This window comes from Danio rerio, chromosome 7 (assembly GCF_052040795.2).
Source record: "Danio rerio strain M-AB ecotype USA chromosome 7, GRCz13ab, whole genome shotgun sequence".
Taxonomy (NCBI): Eukaryota; Metazoa; Chordata; class Actinopteri; order Cypriniformes; family Danionidae; genus Danio; species Danio rerio.
This window is the reverse complement of record NC_141027.1, coordinates 64363388-64380787: the sequence shown is the minus strand read 5'-3', so window position 1 is coordinate 64380787 and position 17400 is coordinate 64363388. Positions and strand designations below refer to the sequence as shown.

At 34.5% G+C, this 17400-nt stretch overlaps 1 protein-coding gene across 8 annotated transcripts; it reads left to right on the top strand.

Moving 5' to 3' along the window:
- The first annotated feature begins 1955 nt into the window (after positions 1 to 1955).
- LOC147843236 (uncharacterized) lies at positions 1956 to 15958 on the top strand. 8 transcript variants are annotated; one of them, XR_015496382.1, is made up of 7 exons: positions 1970 to 2657; positions 11369 to 11799; positions 11859 to 12033; positions 12153 to 12226; positions 14016 to 14179; positions 14792 to 14860; positions 14938 to 15958. XR_015496382.1 is itself a non-coding variant. In XM_087262047.1 (2 exons), the coding sequence occupies exon 1, from the start codon at positions 2099 to 2101 to the stop codon at positions 2621 to 2623; it is 525 nt and encodes a 174-aa protein (XP_087118173.1). In that variant the 5' UTR covers positions 1970 to 2098; the 3' UTR covers positions 2624 to 2657; positions 11369 to 12603. The 8 variants fall into 8 exon arrangements, 1 of the variants encoding a protein (XP_087118173.1); XR_015496380.1 differs by having other exon boundaries at positions 14016 to 14860; XR_015496379.1 differs by having other exon boundaries at positions 11859 to 12226.
- The last annotated feature ends 1442 nt before the right edge of the window (positions 15959 to 17400 follow it).

The window sequence follows — 17400 nt, the reverse complement described above, 5'->3', positions numbered from 1 at the left end:
CTTTATCGTCACATTTGCTCAAGTTAAAATATCCTTGTTAAATAAAACTGTTCATTTAAAAATAAAAGAATAAAGTCAATAATTCTGCTTGCTCTAAGCTATTTAATATTGTAATATAATGCTACAAAAGCTTTTTTTATTTCAGGTTTATCAGCTATTTGAATATTTTAATCATCAAAGAATCCTAAAAAAACTAATCAAATGCTAATAAATATTGATAATAATAATAATAATAATAATAATAATAATAATAATAATAATAATAATAATAATAATAATAATAATAATTGGACTGTTTTTGCTGTGCTTTGGAGCAAATGCAGGTTTGGTGAGCTGAAGAGACTTCTTTAAAAAGTTAGCTTAATAGATAGTGGGTTTTTCCTATAAAAAATTGATTGTCAAAAAAAAAAAAAAGATTTAAATAATTTTAGATATTGTAAATTTCTCTGGTAATTTGTCATAATTTTTGTTTTATTTTGTAAATTAGAAGTATAGTATAGTATCAGGATTTCAGACATGCTCATTTTAGTCAACACGATACTAATGTTTTACAGTAGCTTTAGAGGAGTTACAGTAAGTAGTCAGTTTGCTAACCTTGCTTTTCAGTCACAATTAATTTTTCTGACAGTGGCTGATTAAAAATGCTCTAAATGACAATATTTTTATTTGAAATATTGAAGAAATGTTATCAGACTGTATTTAAATGGAATTATTATTATTATTCTAAATAAAGACCATTTATTATTATCATTAAATATAACATCAAACCAAAATACTAAGTAAAACAAATGTAACTAAAATTTAAATAAATAAATAGTAAAAAATAAAACACTTTAAGCAAATATTTTGGGTTTAAGGGGTACAACTAAGAGTTGTGATTCCTTTATTAAATGACAAATTTATGCATGGATCACTAAATATTTTCAGAATCAATAAACTATTAATAATTTTACTGTCCCTTTTTACATTTTTAGAGGTTAAAACAGCCCATTGTGCTGCTCGAGGCTCTGATATTTTATTATTATATCATTCTACTTTGTCTGTATAGTTATGTACACACACTGGTAGTTTGACCGCTTTCTGCCTTTTATTATTCATATGGATTTTTTCCATAAGGAACTGAATCAGAAGTGCATTGCAGAATAAGATCAATAGTGTTGTCCCTTGAGAACACATGTTAAAATACTATTTTTTGTGAGACAATGAATAAAGTAATTATTACTAAATATCATGCACTTGCTTGGTTATTGATAATGAGGAAACATATAAACACATAAAAAATATGCCATGTAGGCTCGGCTCGGATGAAAAACACGGAAGAGGAACCAGAATGAAGGAGAGGACCAGAGAGAGACCCAGCGCTCCTGACAGAACCCAGCACAGTAATCCCTCTGGTTCCAGCTGAACGCACAATACACACAACAGTCAACAAGATCAGACAGACACACACACACACACACACACACACACACACACACACACACGCACACACACACACACACACACACCATCAGTCTTAAACTGAAATTTTAAACATTCACAGGTTAACACAACCCAGCCCACCCCTGCTGTGGCTATTGTAAGGTAGTGTTTTGGAACTAATTACCAATGTTTTAAGGACGTACACATTAATTTAAGTCCTTAAAAAGTGATTATATAAACGGGTCACATCACCACACACACGCACTATTAAAGGGGCTGCCACGCCACTGCTAACGTGAGCAGACTTCTGACGTGCAAACGAAGTTCAAAAGTAAAAATATAATAAAGAAAAACGAGGACAATATTTATTTTTTAGGTATATGGGGCTGGTAATACATGATTATTAAGATGTTTTCTGTATTTAGTAAAATTTAACAAATACTGTACTGTAAACACACAGCTTTTGCTGCTCTAATTGACTTAACGCTGAAATCAATTATTGTTTACATTTAAATGAGTCTCGTCGTCATTCTGTCACCATGGCAACTTGAATTGGTTTAAACATCCACACAACTGTCTATAAAGTAATCAGTACTGATCATCGCGCTACAAACTTCTGCACAAATCTCCCTTGGCAAAGTTTCAGCAGTTTGAGAAGTGTTTGAAGTTGTTCGTGATGACTCTGCGGCGCTCGAGAAGAACCAGGACGCGCCCCGGGCACCTGAAGGACTTCCTGCTGGAGCGCGTCTCTTCCTCTGAGGAGCCAGCAGCGGCGGCCAGGCCGGACACCTGCAGCTCGTCGGACACTTCCCTGGAGGAGAGGTACCTGAGGAACGCGGCTGTTCTTCCTGTCCTCCGTCCCGCAGCATCAGTCTCCTCCTCAGCGGGTGAGTGTCCACAGGAGGAGCCCCTCTCCATCCACGGTCGGAGTGTGCAGGACTTTCAGCAGATATACTGCAGTGTGATGGGCTCCACCAAGAAGAGACGCGCTAGCCGATACAGTCTTCAGCAAGGACTCGAGATCAAGCAGCGGCTCTGGGAGAAGCTGGACCGGCCTGCGCTGCTGGAGACCGAGCAACCAGATGGACGTGTGATCATCACGGAGAGCAGGTCCGAGTCCAGCGTCGCTCCTAGATTCAGGGTGGACATCAGCAGAGAGCCACTGCCCAAGGAGCCCCGGAGGAAGAAGCCCAGGCACTGAGCCATACTAGTGCCAGATGAAGGATCAAGGGCTCGTATGTACATACTGTATATATTGTATATAGTTATAGAATAAGTTTGCATGACATAAAATTTTACTTTTCATTCAAGTTTTATCACATTGCTGGATGTTTTGGTGACGGTCAGTGCTGCTGATATTCGGCTCTCAGGTTGTTGGGTTCTTTTGGATGGTTTGCTGGATGTTGACATGCGTTTAGCAAGGTTGTCTAGGCGGTTTCTTGCATGTTGCTGGTCTCCTCTGAGTGGTTTTTGGCACTTTATGGTTGTTAGTTGTTAGTGTTGGCTGTTGGGTTAGGGTAGGTTAGGGTCCCTCACACGGTTTGCAGCTTGACGTGCTGTGAGGGCTTGTGTGCATCAGTGATGCTGAGAGCTACGCCACTGGTACTTCACAGCTACCGGTAGGGTCACCCATAGTGGACAGGTCTCAGCTGAGATGCCCGACCAAGACAAACCACCTGATTCTGAACAGCAGGAGATGACAGCCTGATGCTCCAGACAGAAGATGCCACCTGAATGGCCGAAAGAAACTACAAAATCACACACACAAACACACACACACACACACACACACACACACACACACACACACACACACACACACACACACACATACACTGTAAAAAATTGCTGTTAAAAAACGGTCAGATTCTACGGTAAAATAATGTTTTTTTCACTAAAACAGTAATATTCTGTTAAAAACAGTGCTTTCTGGGTAACATTTTTGTTTTCGAGAAAGTAACCAACTGCAGAAAACTGTGAGCTAACAGAGTTCAGATTCGATGTTTTGAAGTCTGTGTTTGAAATCACACTTTGTGCCCTTGTTCACTATTTCATACACTAGTTAACTAATATAGTTCACCTGACAGAGTTAATGAACACTAATGAGTGAATTCAGACACTGATGAACACCTGCTGTTAATAATCACAATTACTGAAGAAAATAAACAAGAAACACAAACAGTGACTTGAGTTACAACATTAAATAAAATCAAATAAAATAAAACAGCTTCAGTCTCAGTAGAGGATCATTAAACAACTCCACAAACAACAGCAGACACACACTTATTACTGACTGATTTGACTTCCATACTATTCTCATTGAGATCCAACAGAAATTAAGGTGTTTTTTGTGTCACCATAATGGAGTGAGGGGCTGGTTTAGTTGGGCTCATCACCCTTGAACTTTTTAATTCAGACACTCCAATTACTATAATAAAGAGTTAACAAAATGCTTGTATTATAACAATCAAGTTGGAAAGTCAATAAATAGAGAAACCTATTAGTCTGAAATTAGTTCTGATAAATGTTTTGTTATAAATCTGGAAGAAGGGCCTCATGCAATAGATTTTATGCTTAGTTGCAGGTATTAATTTAATTAATGAGAAGTGGAAACAGAAAAGATACCTCCATAATTACTTAACAGTTAAGAAATAACATACAAAAACAGTTCAGTTATGACGAATACACACTCAGACCTCATGAATCTGACCTTGTATCTCAACAATGGTAACATCTCAAATGTTTCATGCTGCAATGCATGCTGGGAGTGGCACGGCACCAATATCCCAGCATGCATCGCGGTATAAATAAATGTTGTATAATGGTCTCACAGTTTTCTTTATTTGTGTTTGATTCTGCTGTTGTTTATGTTTAGACTTTCAGTTGCCTGTTTGTGAGTTAAACTGTTAATTTTGTTAGTTGTCACCATTATTGAGGTTCATATGCTGATAATTGATGTTTCTTTGAGTGCGATTTACACCGTAGAGCAGTGTTATTGTCCAAGAGATTCTTAAAAACTTCCAGAAATCATTGCCATATATAGACATATAATGTAAAACAATAGATTTAACATTGAATAGGAGCAGTACATTTTATTATACTAAATGAGAACAGACTCTGCCATTTAATAGCAACATGAACATCACCAGATCTTATTTAGGTTTTTGGCTGGCTTGCCACAACAAAGGAGCTTTTTAAACAAAGTTCTTATCAATTGCAGCAGCCAAGATATATAAATGTTAAAAATGACAGGGCTAAGAGCCCAACTAAAGCAAACTCTGTTCTCCATGATGGTGACGTAAAACTTTCACTTTTTCTCAAGAAGAACTTTAGTAGATGTTATACAAAAATACATGTATTAAGTAATAAGTGTAGCTGGTGATGATGTTTGTAGAGTTGTTTAATCATCCGCTGATCATTTAAATGATTTAATCATTTGTTGTTCTTCAGGTTATTTCATTATAAAGCTGTGACTAAAGTTTTGTATGTTTTGTTCTTGTTTTTTCCCTTCAGTATTTCTTCATTTGTTCATTGTTAATCCTCAATTATCATTTAATTAGTCAGTTAATTAATGAATTTACTTCAGCTTTGCTCCATGTTTCTTGAACACTCAGTAGTGTGGACACTTCAATTAAAACTGAAGTATATGCTCTGGGGTTTAAAGGGTTAAAGGTGTGAGAGGTAAAAACACAGTGTAAAAATGTATTTTAACAGTAATATACTGTTAATTTACACTACAGAAGTAGACTGTAAAAAAACAGTATATTGCTGGCAACCACAGCTGCCAGTAGATTACTGTTAAATCAAGGAAAAAACAGTATTTTACTGTAAAACCTGAAGCTAATGTCTTCTGTCTGTCACCGTTGTGGAGGAGAGTAGAGCCAGTGTATGAGTTAAAGATGAACAATGAACTGCTGATGTTATTCTGCATGTTTCTCTATTTAAAGACAGCGGCTGTTTAGTTGCTGATGCAGTCAGAATCTCTGGTAATTCCAGATTTACATGTATGTGTGCTGATGTGAAATATAAGACATTAGAGTTAAACCGAACTTTTCTAATTAACTAAAATAAGTTATCATTATAAGTATGCTTCTATGCATATATAGCACATTACTTCATAAACTCATTCAGCAGTTGACCAAGTTGAGGCAGTTGCTTTCAGTGAGCAAAATGAGTTCACTTGAGTATTGTGTAAATCAATGTAGTCCATGTATTTTTACATCAACATACTGTAAAATAACAGTACATTGCTGGCAACTGCAGCTGCCAGTATTTTACTGTTTTTTAACGGGACAATTTTTAACAGTGTATAAATATATGTTTATATATATATATATATATATATACATATATATATATATATATATATATATATATATATATATATATATATATATATATATATATATATATATAACAAGCCCTCACAGCATATATAACACACACATGTTCAAAAAATAATAATTAATTTATAGAATATTTTACATTTTTGGAAAAAAATAAACTTTTTAGTGTCTTAAAATGAGTCAACTTTCAGTAAAACACATGTATGAAATTTCATTATTTATTTGTTTATTTAACCAAACATGTAATACTTACGGCCCTGGGGAAAGTGACCTAATAAATTGATTTAATGCTAATTTTTGGCACAAAGTTTATGTTAAATGTCATAAAACTGACTCAGAAATAACCACCGAAAGAAGATTTCAGTTCACTGTTGTTAAAAGTGAAAAGAAGTGAGCAGGTAAACATTTACAAAAATAGTCTACAATACAAATAAATTCATACAGATTTAAATGGCACAAAAGTGTGATAAATTTATTATCTGTGTGAACTATTCCTTTATTTCAAAGAATATAGTTTATTGTATTTTAATTGCATTTTAATATAAAAAATGTGATTTTTTTTCAAATGAGAATAATGCTGAAAATAAGAATCTAAATCTTCCAGTAGGTGGTAGTAAAGTCTGATGAATGAGATGATTCGGTCAAACAACTGAATCATTCAAACAAAGATATAAACTGCTGTCTGGACTCTTTAAAACTTACATTCATTAAGACACACTAAATATCTGATGTGACCATTAAGGTCCTGTTTAATGCAATTCTCAGTACTTTTCAAAAAAAGTTAATTTGATCTAATTTACAATAGGACTGCACAATATGTCGTTGTATCATCGATGTCGCAATGTGCGAGTCCGTAATAGTCAAAATGTATTTGGGATAATAGTTGACCAAACATTACAGTTAACAACATTCTGGAGTCATTCCAACTTTAAATCCTAAATGTTTATTATTTGCATGTGTTTTTAAGGTCTGTGACTGTGTAAGCATTTCCAGCAAATTGAAGCCATTTGGACACAGCAAATTAAATGTGTACAGCTTAAAGATTAATTGTACATTATATAAATATTTACTCAATGAAAACAATACAGGATTATTATTATTATTATACGGTGGTGATTTAAATTGTGTTGCTGAATAATGTTTAACTGCCTAGACCACAGGTGTCAAACTCAGTTCCAAAAGGGCCGCAGCTCTGCACAGTTTAGTTCCAACCCTAATTAAACACACCTGATCAAACTAATTGAGTCCTTCAGGCTTGTTTGAAACCTACAGGTAATTGTGTTGGAGCAGGGTTGGAACTAAACTGTGCAGGGCTTCGACCCTCCAGGAATTGAGTTTGACACCCCTGGCCTAGACAATCCTAAATGATTGTTGATTTGTATTTCTTGTATTAACTTTGCTTGAAGTATTTTTATTTGCTATATTACTACTACTATTAGTGAGGAGCGAGGCCAGAAATGTCAAAATAAGTGGAACTTGCTGAAATAGGATTGGGCCTTAGTGCCTACTCTTAAACTAAGTGTATAATAACTAGTTTCTTATATTTATAATAATTAGTAATGTAGTCATTGATTTAACAAGTGACAATTTTGAGTATTAATCCTCATTTTTAAATGAATAAATTGCAAAATGTGCAAAGAATCTGAAATCATTCACTTTGTCATGAGGCAAGTAGAACACTAACCTTGTCGTTCAGCAATAAACATATAAATATAAGTCAAAGTCGGCTTTATTGTCAATTTAACCACATGTACAGGAAACACAGAGAATCATATTGTGTTACTCTCAGACCCTAGATGCCTAACAAATAATATTAAAATGAATAGTAGAATTTTAAAAATAAATTACCATAAATTCATATGCACATATAATAGCATTTAAAAATGTAGGCAAAAATAAAAAATTGTAAACAATACATTTACACTTAAGTGCCCATATAAGCATTTTTTAAACTGATTCTGATACTACTCTTCTGCAAATAAGATCAATAAATGTCCTGTTAAATCTTGCAGACTTTTGAACAAGATTACTACACTACAAAATTACCATGAAACTACCAAAATAAGGGATTTCATTAAATGCTGAAAACAAGTTAAACCAGATAAATATATTATCATTAGGGCTGTCAAATGATAAAAAAAATTAACGTAATTAATCACACTTTTTTTGTTATTAATCATGATTAATCACAAAATGGCATATTTATTACAGAAATGCATGGAAGTGCCATTTGAATTTCAAAACAATCAATGCCAATAACAAACAAAAGTGATTTCCATGTTGGATTCTAAGTGGACTGTGAATGAGAGTGAACTGCTGAACTGCAGTTAAAGTCTAAAGATTAAAAATGAAACACCCGAAATTGCATCAAACTCTGGAGGAAACGCAAGATAGCCTGGTGATGCGACATTAATTGTTTTATACTAAAACTTTCCTTCTAAAATTGTGTCCTTTCTCTTATCTAAATTTATTTGCATGGTAAACAAACGCAGGGCCAGAGTAAGCTTAACTGATGCTCTACACTGTAAAAAATATCCGTTATTTTAACGGTAAAAGTCTGTACAATCTACAGTGAAAACCTGTTAAACGATTAACAGCTTATTTCAGTGTAAAATACGAAAAAAAGCTGTAACAGATCTAACCTTCGTTTTCGAGAAACTAATCAGAGTGTCTAAAATCTAACCACACACCCTCATTCACTAGTCCCTAAATTAGTTGATTAGTTTAGTCCACTAGACAAAGTGAATGACCACAAATAAGTGAATTGATGAACACCTGCAGCTAACAAGCACAATCACTGAAGAAAAGAACAAGAAATAAAACTACAGACACAGCCTCGCACCAAACCAACTGAATTAAAACAGAGAATTAAACAACTCCATTAAATAGCAGCATTAGCAGCTTCACTGATTACAGTTTGACTTCAGTTCTCTCATATCTGCAAGAATATTTGATAATGAACAGAGGTTTATAATTTTAATAAAAATTTTTTGATTTTGACCTCTCCATCATGGAGATCAGAGACTGCTTTAGTTGAGCTCTTGGACTGTTACTCTTATATCTTAATGTTTCTCTGGCTGTTAATTGTGTTTCTGAAACTCATCAGTTATAGCAAGAAATGTGAAAAAGTTTTGATGTACTTATTGCAAATGAATTTCTTAAATCATAAAAAAGTTATTCAATTAAATTTATGTGATGTTATTTGGGACAGTAGTACAGCTTCCAGAAGGATCACAAATAATTATGAAGGAAATATAGCTACTCATTTGCGACACACAGACATTAAGAATAAGGATATGAACCTCAACCATGTTTGCTAAAAAAAAAAAAAGCTGCTAAATTTATTCATTCCGCAATGCATGCTGGGTACCAGCACATTACAAAACTCCCAGCATGCATTGCAGCTTGAATAAATTATGCAGCTTTATGCTCTTAAAATATCTTTCTTTGTTCTGGGTTGTTTTTTTATTTGATTTTGATTTTTTTGTTTTTCACCATTATTGAGATTCAAAGACTAATTGTTGATGTCTGTGTGTTTTTGAGTTCTGCCATAGTTGAAACATTCTTATTGTGAATGGTGTATTTAGACCTGTTAAACTGTCATTTATTGCTGAAGCTCCAGTGGTTTCACTTGCGTATAATTTTAAATTTTTACACCTAACATGATATTCAACAAGAAGACAAGGGTCTTGCTTTGATACGCTAGTTAATCTCATCAGACTTAATGTTATACTTTATTTTGCTTCCTCTTGCTATACAAATATAGTTATTAACACAATTAGTCATAGCAACCAAATATAAAAACCTTTTTTTTTTTTTTTTTTTTTTTTTAAATCAAGGAGTTGAAGATCCCAACTAAAGCAAACTCTGTCCTCCGTCATGGTGACTTCAAATGAACAACAAAAATTCATTAAGAGCTTTTGTTCACATGACAGATTTAAAGTGAAAGGTCAGTAATAATTGAAGCTCCTAATGTTTGTGGAGTTGTTTATTGATCTCTGCTGAGATCTTGAGAAATTACATTTTATTGTGTAATTTGTTTTATTTTTGTTAATTATTATTTTATTAAGAGTTTTATTCTCAGTTGATTTCATCTTTAATTTTGGCTGTAATTTGTGTTATTTGGTCTTGTTCTTTCTTTCAGTGATTCTGCTGTTAACAGATGTTCATCAATAATTCTCGATCCTCCTCTAATTAGTCACTTAATTATTTCATTAACTTTCTCACTGTCTGAGTGTTCAACCCTCTGTAGTAAGGACACTAGTGAGGATTTTGCTCAGGGATTTAAGGGGTTAAATGTGTTTGACAAAAAATTACAGACTGTGGAATGTATTTTTAACAGAAACATTCTGTAAACTGAATTTACGAATGTAAAATGTTGAAAACAGTAGATTACTGGCAACCACAGCTGCCAGTATTTTTTTGTAAAATCAAGAAAAACAACAGCAAAATACTGTAAAACATTTTTGTGTCACCATTGTGGTGGATAATAGTGTCTGTGTGCAAGTCCAAGATGAACTAAGAGAAATCTGATGGTATGCTGCATCTTCTTTTGTTTAAATGTAACTGTGTAGTTACTAATGCAGTGAAAATCTGTTTGTTAATTACAATCACACATGAGTATAATAATGCATTTAATGACTTTACATTATTTAAGAAGTTTTTGTTGTTGCTTTCTGCAAATATAAATAATTGACTCAAAGGTTTGTAAATTATCATTGCATCAGTTAATTAATACATTTTTCTTTTGTTAAAAATACAAAATTTTTCTGTAAAAACTATTTAATTAAAAAATTCTGTATTTTTTACAAAAAAGTTCTGGCAACCATAGCTGCCAGTATTTTTCCGTAAATTTTACAGAATTTTTTTTACAGTGTAGGCAAACGGCAACCGTGCTGCCCTCAACCCAAAAGTAACCAGTTTGCAGATGAATATAAGGACCGCCTAGTTCGCCTATATGCACCCTCCATCCTTAAACACACGTCGACTACTACAGGAAAGCAAAAAAAACAAATAGCAACTGCGTTGTTATTTTTTTTTTAAACGCGTTAAATATTTCTAATTAATCACGTGTATTAACGGGCTAATTTTGACAGCCCTAATTATTATAATACTCATTATTAATACTCATTTGTCTTTTTATAACTTATAATGTTCTTGACCAGCAGATCAGAATAGTCAGCTGGACAGCACTTAGTTTCATTTTAAAGCTGCTGCCTCAATCAAATCAAGTCCAAAACAAAAGCGCTCATCAGCATAAAGTGCAACAGTTGGACAGTTCCATTTTGTGCAATAGTAGGGGGACTTTAAATTTGATTGACAAACTTAGAATAACTAAAGGATGCTGTTAATCATCGACATTCAATATCATTCATATTCCACCTTACATTCGTTACATGTTTTCAATAAAGAATTTTAGGCTTTAAAATATTTTTGTCTCACTGGGCCACCCTTAATCTGAGTGTGCCAGTGCCACCCTGGCCCTTATGTAGCCTCGCCACTGTTATTAGTTATTACTAAATAGTACTATTGACCTAGTTTTTATAGTCTTGGCTCTTCACCCTGAATAATTCCGCTTTTGTGTCTATCTTTGTGTGCAGGAGAAGCATTGGTGGAGGTGTTGGAGCTGGAGCTGGAGGCAGTGGAAGCACAGATCTGTGACCTCGAGATGAAGCGGGCATAGCTCTGGGAAAAATGGGCCTCAATTGACGTCTCCCGGGCTGCTGCTCGCTTATCTGAGTTAAGTGTGTGATACAATCTCAACACTCCATCCACCTCAACCCCTTGTGTTTCTCTGTCCAGGCCCAGCGCACCGGGGATGCGGCACACTCAGGTGTGGTTTACTCCAGCACAGGCCCCTGGGTGCAGCAGCGACACAACATGAGTCAGGACCTGGTGCAGGGGCTCTCCTCCGCTGCTGCCTCCGGTGTTCGAGATCCCCACAAAGAACCGATTTGCCCCCTCCACAAGATGCGGCGTCGCAATCATTGGCAATTCCATTGTTCATCACGTCCTCACTGCATCCATAAAGGTAACAATGTAAGCACCCACTGCTTTCCTGGTGCTCATGTTTAGGATGTTTCTGCTAAGGTACCTGCTATCCTGAGCTCTGGCGAAAGCATTGAAGCTGTCGTCCTACACATTGGGATGAACAAGATCCTGAAGAGGCACTTCAGGAGCCTAATCGAGACGGTTCTACGCACCTCCCTCACCATGCAGATCATCTTTCTGGACCACTTCCTACTTACTGCTGAGGAAATTAAAGGTTCATTGGATGTGAATGAATGATTCGTGAATTGCTCTGAATGAATGGCTATTAACATGGTGTGAAAAACAGAAATCGCTCTTTGCTAATAACTGGAATCTTTTCTGGGAGCGTCCTAGGCTTTTCCGTGCTGATAGTCTGCACCCCAGCAGAGCAGGACAACATCTCCAGAATGCTTCATTCTGTCTGACTAGTAAGTGAAAATTCACATTTTAGCCATAAAGACTCTTGCTCATCCCACTTAAATCATAGTAATGCATATCTGGCTATCTACATCTATATCTATATCAATATCTGGTATAATGAGATTAAGAAGTACATTTACTCTGTATTCTAGAATTTTTTTATTACTAGTATTCTATTTTTTTTAAGTTTGGTCTTCTAATCTTTTAATGAGCTTGATGTAGTAGCTAGCAGTACAGATGCTGTCTTCACTAGCACACTAAATACTGTGGCACCCATTAAATTAAAAAAAGGCTAGAGAGAATAAAACTACACCATGGTATAACAGTCATACTCGCGTTCCCTTGAATGTAAGTGAAAAAAAAAAACAAAAAAGAAAAAAACAAATTAGAGGTCTTTAGAATTGCGTACAAAGATAATATGTCCAGCTATAGGAGGGCTCTAAAATCTTTCAGGGCTGAGCACCTCCACAAACTTATAGGGAATAACCTTAACAATCCTAGATATTTATTTAACACTATTGCTTAACTAACTAATAATCAGTCATTGTTTGTATAAAATGTCCCACAGCTAAATTAATAGTGATGACTTGAATTAGGGGTGATAAAATAAAAGGTTTCAGACAGAAAATAGAAGATGTTAAACTTTCTGCACTGCCTCATACTTCAGATTCAAAAAACATTACACTAAATCAAGATAATATAGAGCATAGGAAGAGCTAGATAAACCTATACATGTCTAAACCAGCTACATGTATGTTAGACCCAAGTCCAGCATAATTACTGAAAGAGTTGCTACCTGTAGTAGGAGAACCTCTTCTTAACCTCATCAACTCCTCTCTATCGTTAGGTCCTGTTCCAATTCCTTTCAAGCTAGCTGTTATTAGGCCTATTATTAAGAAACCACAACTGGACCCCAGCAACTTAGCTAATTAGAGACCTAATTCAAATCTTCCATTTATGTCTAAAATACTAGAACAAGCCGTTTCTGCCCAATTATGCTGCTATCTGCAGATGGACAATGTTTTTGAAGTGTTTCAGGCCTCATCACAGTACAGAAACAGCGTTAGTGAAAATAACCAACAATTTACTTTTAGCTGCCCGATGCTGCATCTCATTACTAGTTTTACTTGATCTCAAGGCTGCATTTAACATCATCGATCACAATATCCAGGTGACCAGGGACAGGCTTTACGATGGTTTAAGTCAGTGGTCTCAAACTCAATTCCTAGAGGGCCACAGCTCTGCATAGTTTAGCTCCAACCACATTCAACTCAGAACTGCTTAAATAAATGGAAAGCTTTCACAAGTCAGTCTAGTAAAGAATGGGGTACTCAAGGATCAGTTTTAGGCCCTTTGCTGTTTACAATATACATGCCAACCCTGGGAGACATTATTAGAAGACACTGGATCAGCTTTCACTGCTATGCAGATGATACTAAATTATATATTTCAACTAAACCTGATGAGATGTCTGAACTGTTTAAGCTAACTGAGTGTTTTAAAGATGTTAAAGACTGGATGACCAACAAAGTTTTTTCTCCTAAATTTAGATAAAACAAAAGTATTACTTATTGAGCCAAACTCCTGTACACAACAGATCTCACAACTTGACCTGCAATTGGAGGGATACAAAGTTAGCGTTACCTCTGCTATAAAAGATCTGGCTGTCATATTAGACAGCAACTTAACTTTTGAAAACCAAATCTCCCATGTTTTCTTTCATCTGAGAAATATTGCTAAGTTAAGAAGCTCCATCTCAGATGCAGAAAAGCTAGTTCTTGTGTTTATGACTTCTAGGCTGGATTACTGTAATGCAGACATCCCAAGCCTCTTAGAAGCTCCGGGAGTATCCCACAACTGCATAGTGACTCCGCAAATGAATTAATAAAATCGTGCATCTCTCACCAAGTCCTTAAATACGTTGCACACTCCTCTCCACTGCATCCCTCCCAGCTCTTCAGGTATGTCGAGTGCAACTCACCCCCACCGCTCTTCAGGTATGTCTTGCGTGCACACGCCCTTACTCAGATTCGTCGCTCACCACCAACCCTGGTAAAGCATACTCTTAATGCCTCACATAATGGTATGATGCATGAATGTGCTCCACGCAGGTGAGTGGGCTTGACAGACCACCTGTAGGACACTCTCCTCTCTTAATGCACCAGGCATTTTGTTAGAAATACATGTATGCTTTATATGTTTGTTTTTATGTCATGTTTATTGTTTTTTTGTTTTTTCAGCTACAATAAAAGCAAGTTTTTAGTTCTGTTAAGTAATAAGTTATGCGGATATAAAGTGTAACATACACTATATCAGTTACAACAAAAGGCCGTGGAAGATTTTTTCATCCATATTTGAAATTTTGTTTCATAAAAGTAATTTTAAACAAAAAGAAAACAATTTACTTGGGAATGGCTCACGTTTTCATTATTTTTTATTTATGACAATGTGAACTCAAATCTGACTTTATATCTGTACAGTTACAGGCTTCAGGCATGAAATGTGTGAAAAAGGCTGAATTAAATGTAGAGATCAGTTTAAAATGAGTAACAATAAGCTGTTTGTCTCTTCAGGCTGAGAATCATGAATAATGCTGCTGAAGATCAACAGTTTTCTCTCACTTGTCGAATGTCTTCTTTCAGGTAATGATCCTCCTGTTTTCATCATTTAGCAAGTTTAGTGAGATCCAGAAGTAGATTCTGTTGTTTTGTCATTGCAGATTGTGGCGGAAGCTCCTACAAGAAGCTTGAGTTTGATCCAGAATGGCTGGCCATCTTGAAAGCGACAGACAACCTTCAAAAACCATCCGCCAGTTTCTGGAACCCTCTGTTGGACAACACAGCAGACACAAAACACATAACAACGATTTACTGATAGCTTTCTGATACTACTGTACCCTTTTCACAAGCCTGACGTGTTTAGCTGTCTTCGGCATCTGAAATCCTTAAAAAATTTTAACGTTTTGTTTTTTAAAAAAACATATGAACATTTATATGTGTTTATGAATGTATCATATCATCTTGCTTCGAATTAAAAAAAAAAAGAATTGTGCAATGTGTTTCCAATGCAGCGTCTACGAGGCTGAGAGTAAAATGAACGTTATTCTCTCCTCTGGCTGCTGTCATCAGTCGCACACTAGTTTTTTCCTTTTCTGAAAGTCTTTATAACACCATTGTGGAGTTTGTCTTTTATTATTTTATTAAGTTATTTGTTGTACTTACTCTCCCATTCACTGCGCTCTAAGTTTTCCCTACTATGACGACAGAAATGTGAAAAGGGTCTATTGACAACTTTGGCTTAAAAGAATAGGTCACCCGAAAATGAAAATTACCCCAACATTTACTCCATCATACAGTATACCCTCAAGTCAGACTCAGGTCAGGTGTATAAATGTTTATGGGGGGATTTTTATTTTTGGGTGACATATTTGTTTAACTTGTTCATCCCAGTAGATGTAACATTTACATGACATGCGCAATAAAATAAGGTCAAATTACTGTATTCATCTGAACTGAGGTCACGATAGTCAGTACTTTACACATGAATTCATTTCTATTTCTAAGTAGTTTAGCATCCTGTTCTTCTTCTTTCAGGTGGGACTGCAGTCCTTCAGACAGACATCTACATCCTGGTGGGCAGAGCGGACAGGCTTACAGGGAGAAGATTTTCAGCTTTCTTTGATTACTAAAAATTTCAGAAGAACTGCATTTATCAGAATTAAACATGCAAGACATTTTAAAGGACTTTATCGTCACATTTGCTCAAGTTAAAATATCCTTGTTAAATAAAACTGTTCATTAAAAAAAATAAAGAAAAAAGTCAATAATTCTGCTTGCTCCAAGCTATTTAAAATTGTAATATAATGCTACAAAAGCTTTTTTATTTCAGGTTTATCAGCTATTTGAATATTTTAATCATCAAAGAAAAAAAAACTAAACAAATGCTAATAAATATTGATAATAATAGTAATAATAATAATAATAATAATAATAATAATAATAATAATAATAATAATAATAATAATAATAATTGGACTGTTTTTGCTGTGCTTTGGAGCAAATGCAGGTTTGGCGAGCAGAAGAGACTTCTTTAAAAAGTTAGCTTAATAGATAGTGGGTTTTTCCTATAAAAAATTGATTGTCAAAATAAAAAATATATATATTTTAATAATTTTAGATATTGTAAATTTCTCTTGTAATTTGTCATTATTATTGTTTTATTTTGTAAAATTTTGTTAAGTTATTTTGTTAGAAGTATAATATAGTATAGTATAGTATCAGGATTTCAGACATGCTCATTTTAGTCAACACGATACTAATGTTTTACAGTAGCTTTAGAGGAGTTACAGTAAGTAGTCAGTTTACTAACCTTGCTTTTCAGTCACAGTTCATTTTTCTGACAGTGGCTGATTAAAAATGCTCTAAATGACAATATTTTTATTTGAAATGTTGAAGAAATGTTATCAGACCTTTATAGAATAAAATACCTATTAACATTTAACTTAAACCCATAAATCCAGAGAAAGTCCTTGGTCTCTTATTTCTTCTGCCACAACTGTATTTAAATGGGATTATTATCATTATTATAAATAAAGACCAATAATTATTAGCATCATTAAATATAACATCAAACCAAAATACTAAATAAAACAAATGTAACTAAAATTTAAATAAATAAATAAATAATAGTAAAAAATAAAACACTTTAAGCAAATATTTTGGGTTTAAGGGGTACAACTAAGAGTAGTGATTCCTTTATTAAATGACAAATTTTTGCATGGATCACTAAATATTTTCAGAATCAATAAACTATTAATAATTTTACTGCCGCTTTTTACATTTTAGAGGTTAAAACAGCCCATTGTGCTGCTCGATGCTCTGATATTTTATTAGTATATCATTCTACTTTGTCTGTATAGTCATGTACACACACTGGTACTTTGACCGCTTTCTGCCTTTTATTATTCATATGTATTTTTTCCATAAGGAACTGAATCAGAAGCGCATTGCAGAATAAGATCAATAGTGTTGTCCCTTGAGAACACATGTTAAAATACTATTTTTTGTGAGACAATGAATAAAGTAATTATTACTAAATATCATGCACTTGCTTGGTTATTGATAATGAGGAAACATATAAACACATAAAAAATATGCCATATAGGCTCGGCTCGGATGAAAAA

What these genes read in the sequence shown, in the direction of transcription:
- LOC147843236 (XM_087262047.1), top strand. Translation starts at nt 2,099, where the DNA reads ATGACTCTGCGGCGCTCGAGAAGAACCAGGACGCGCCCCGGGCACCTG.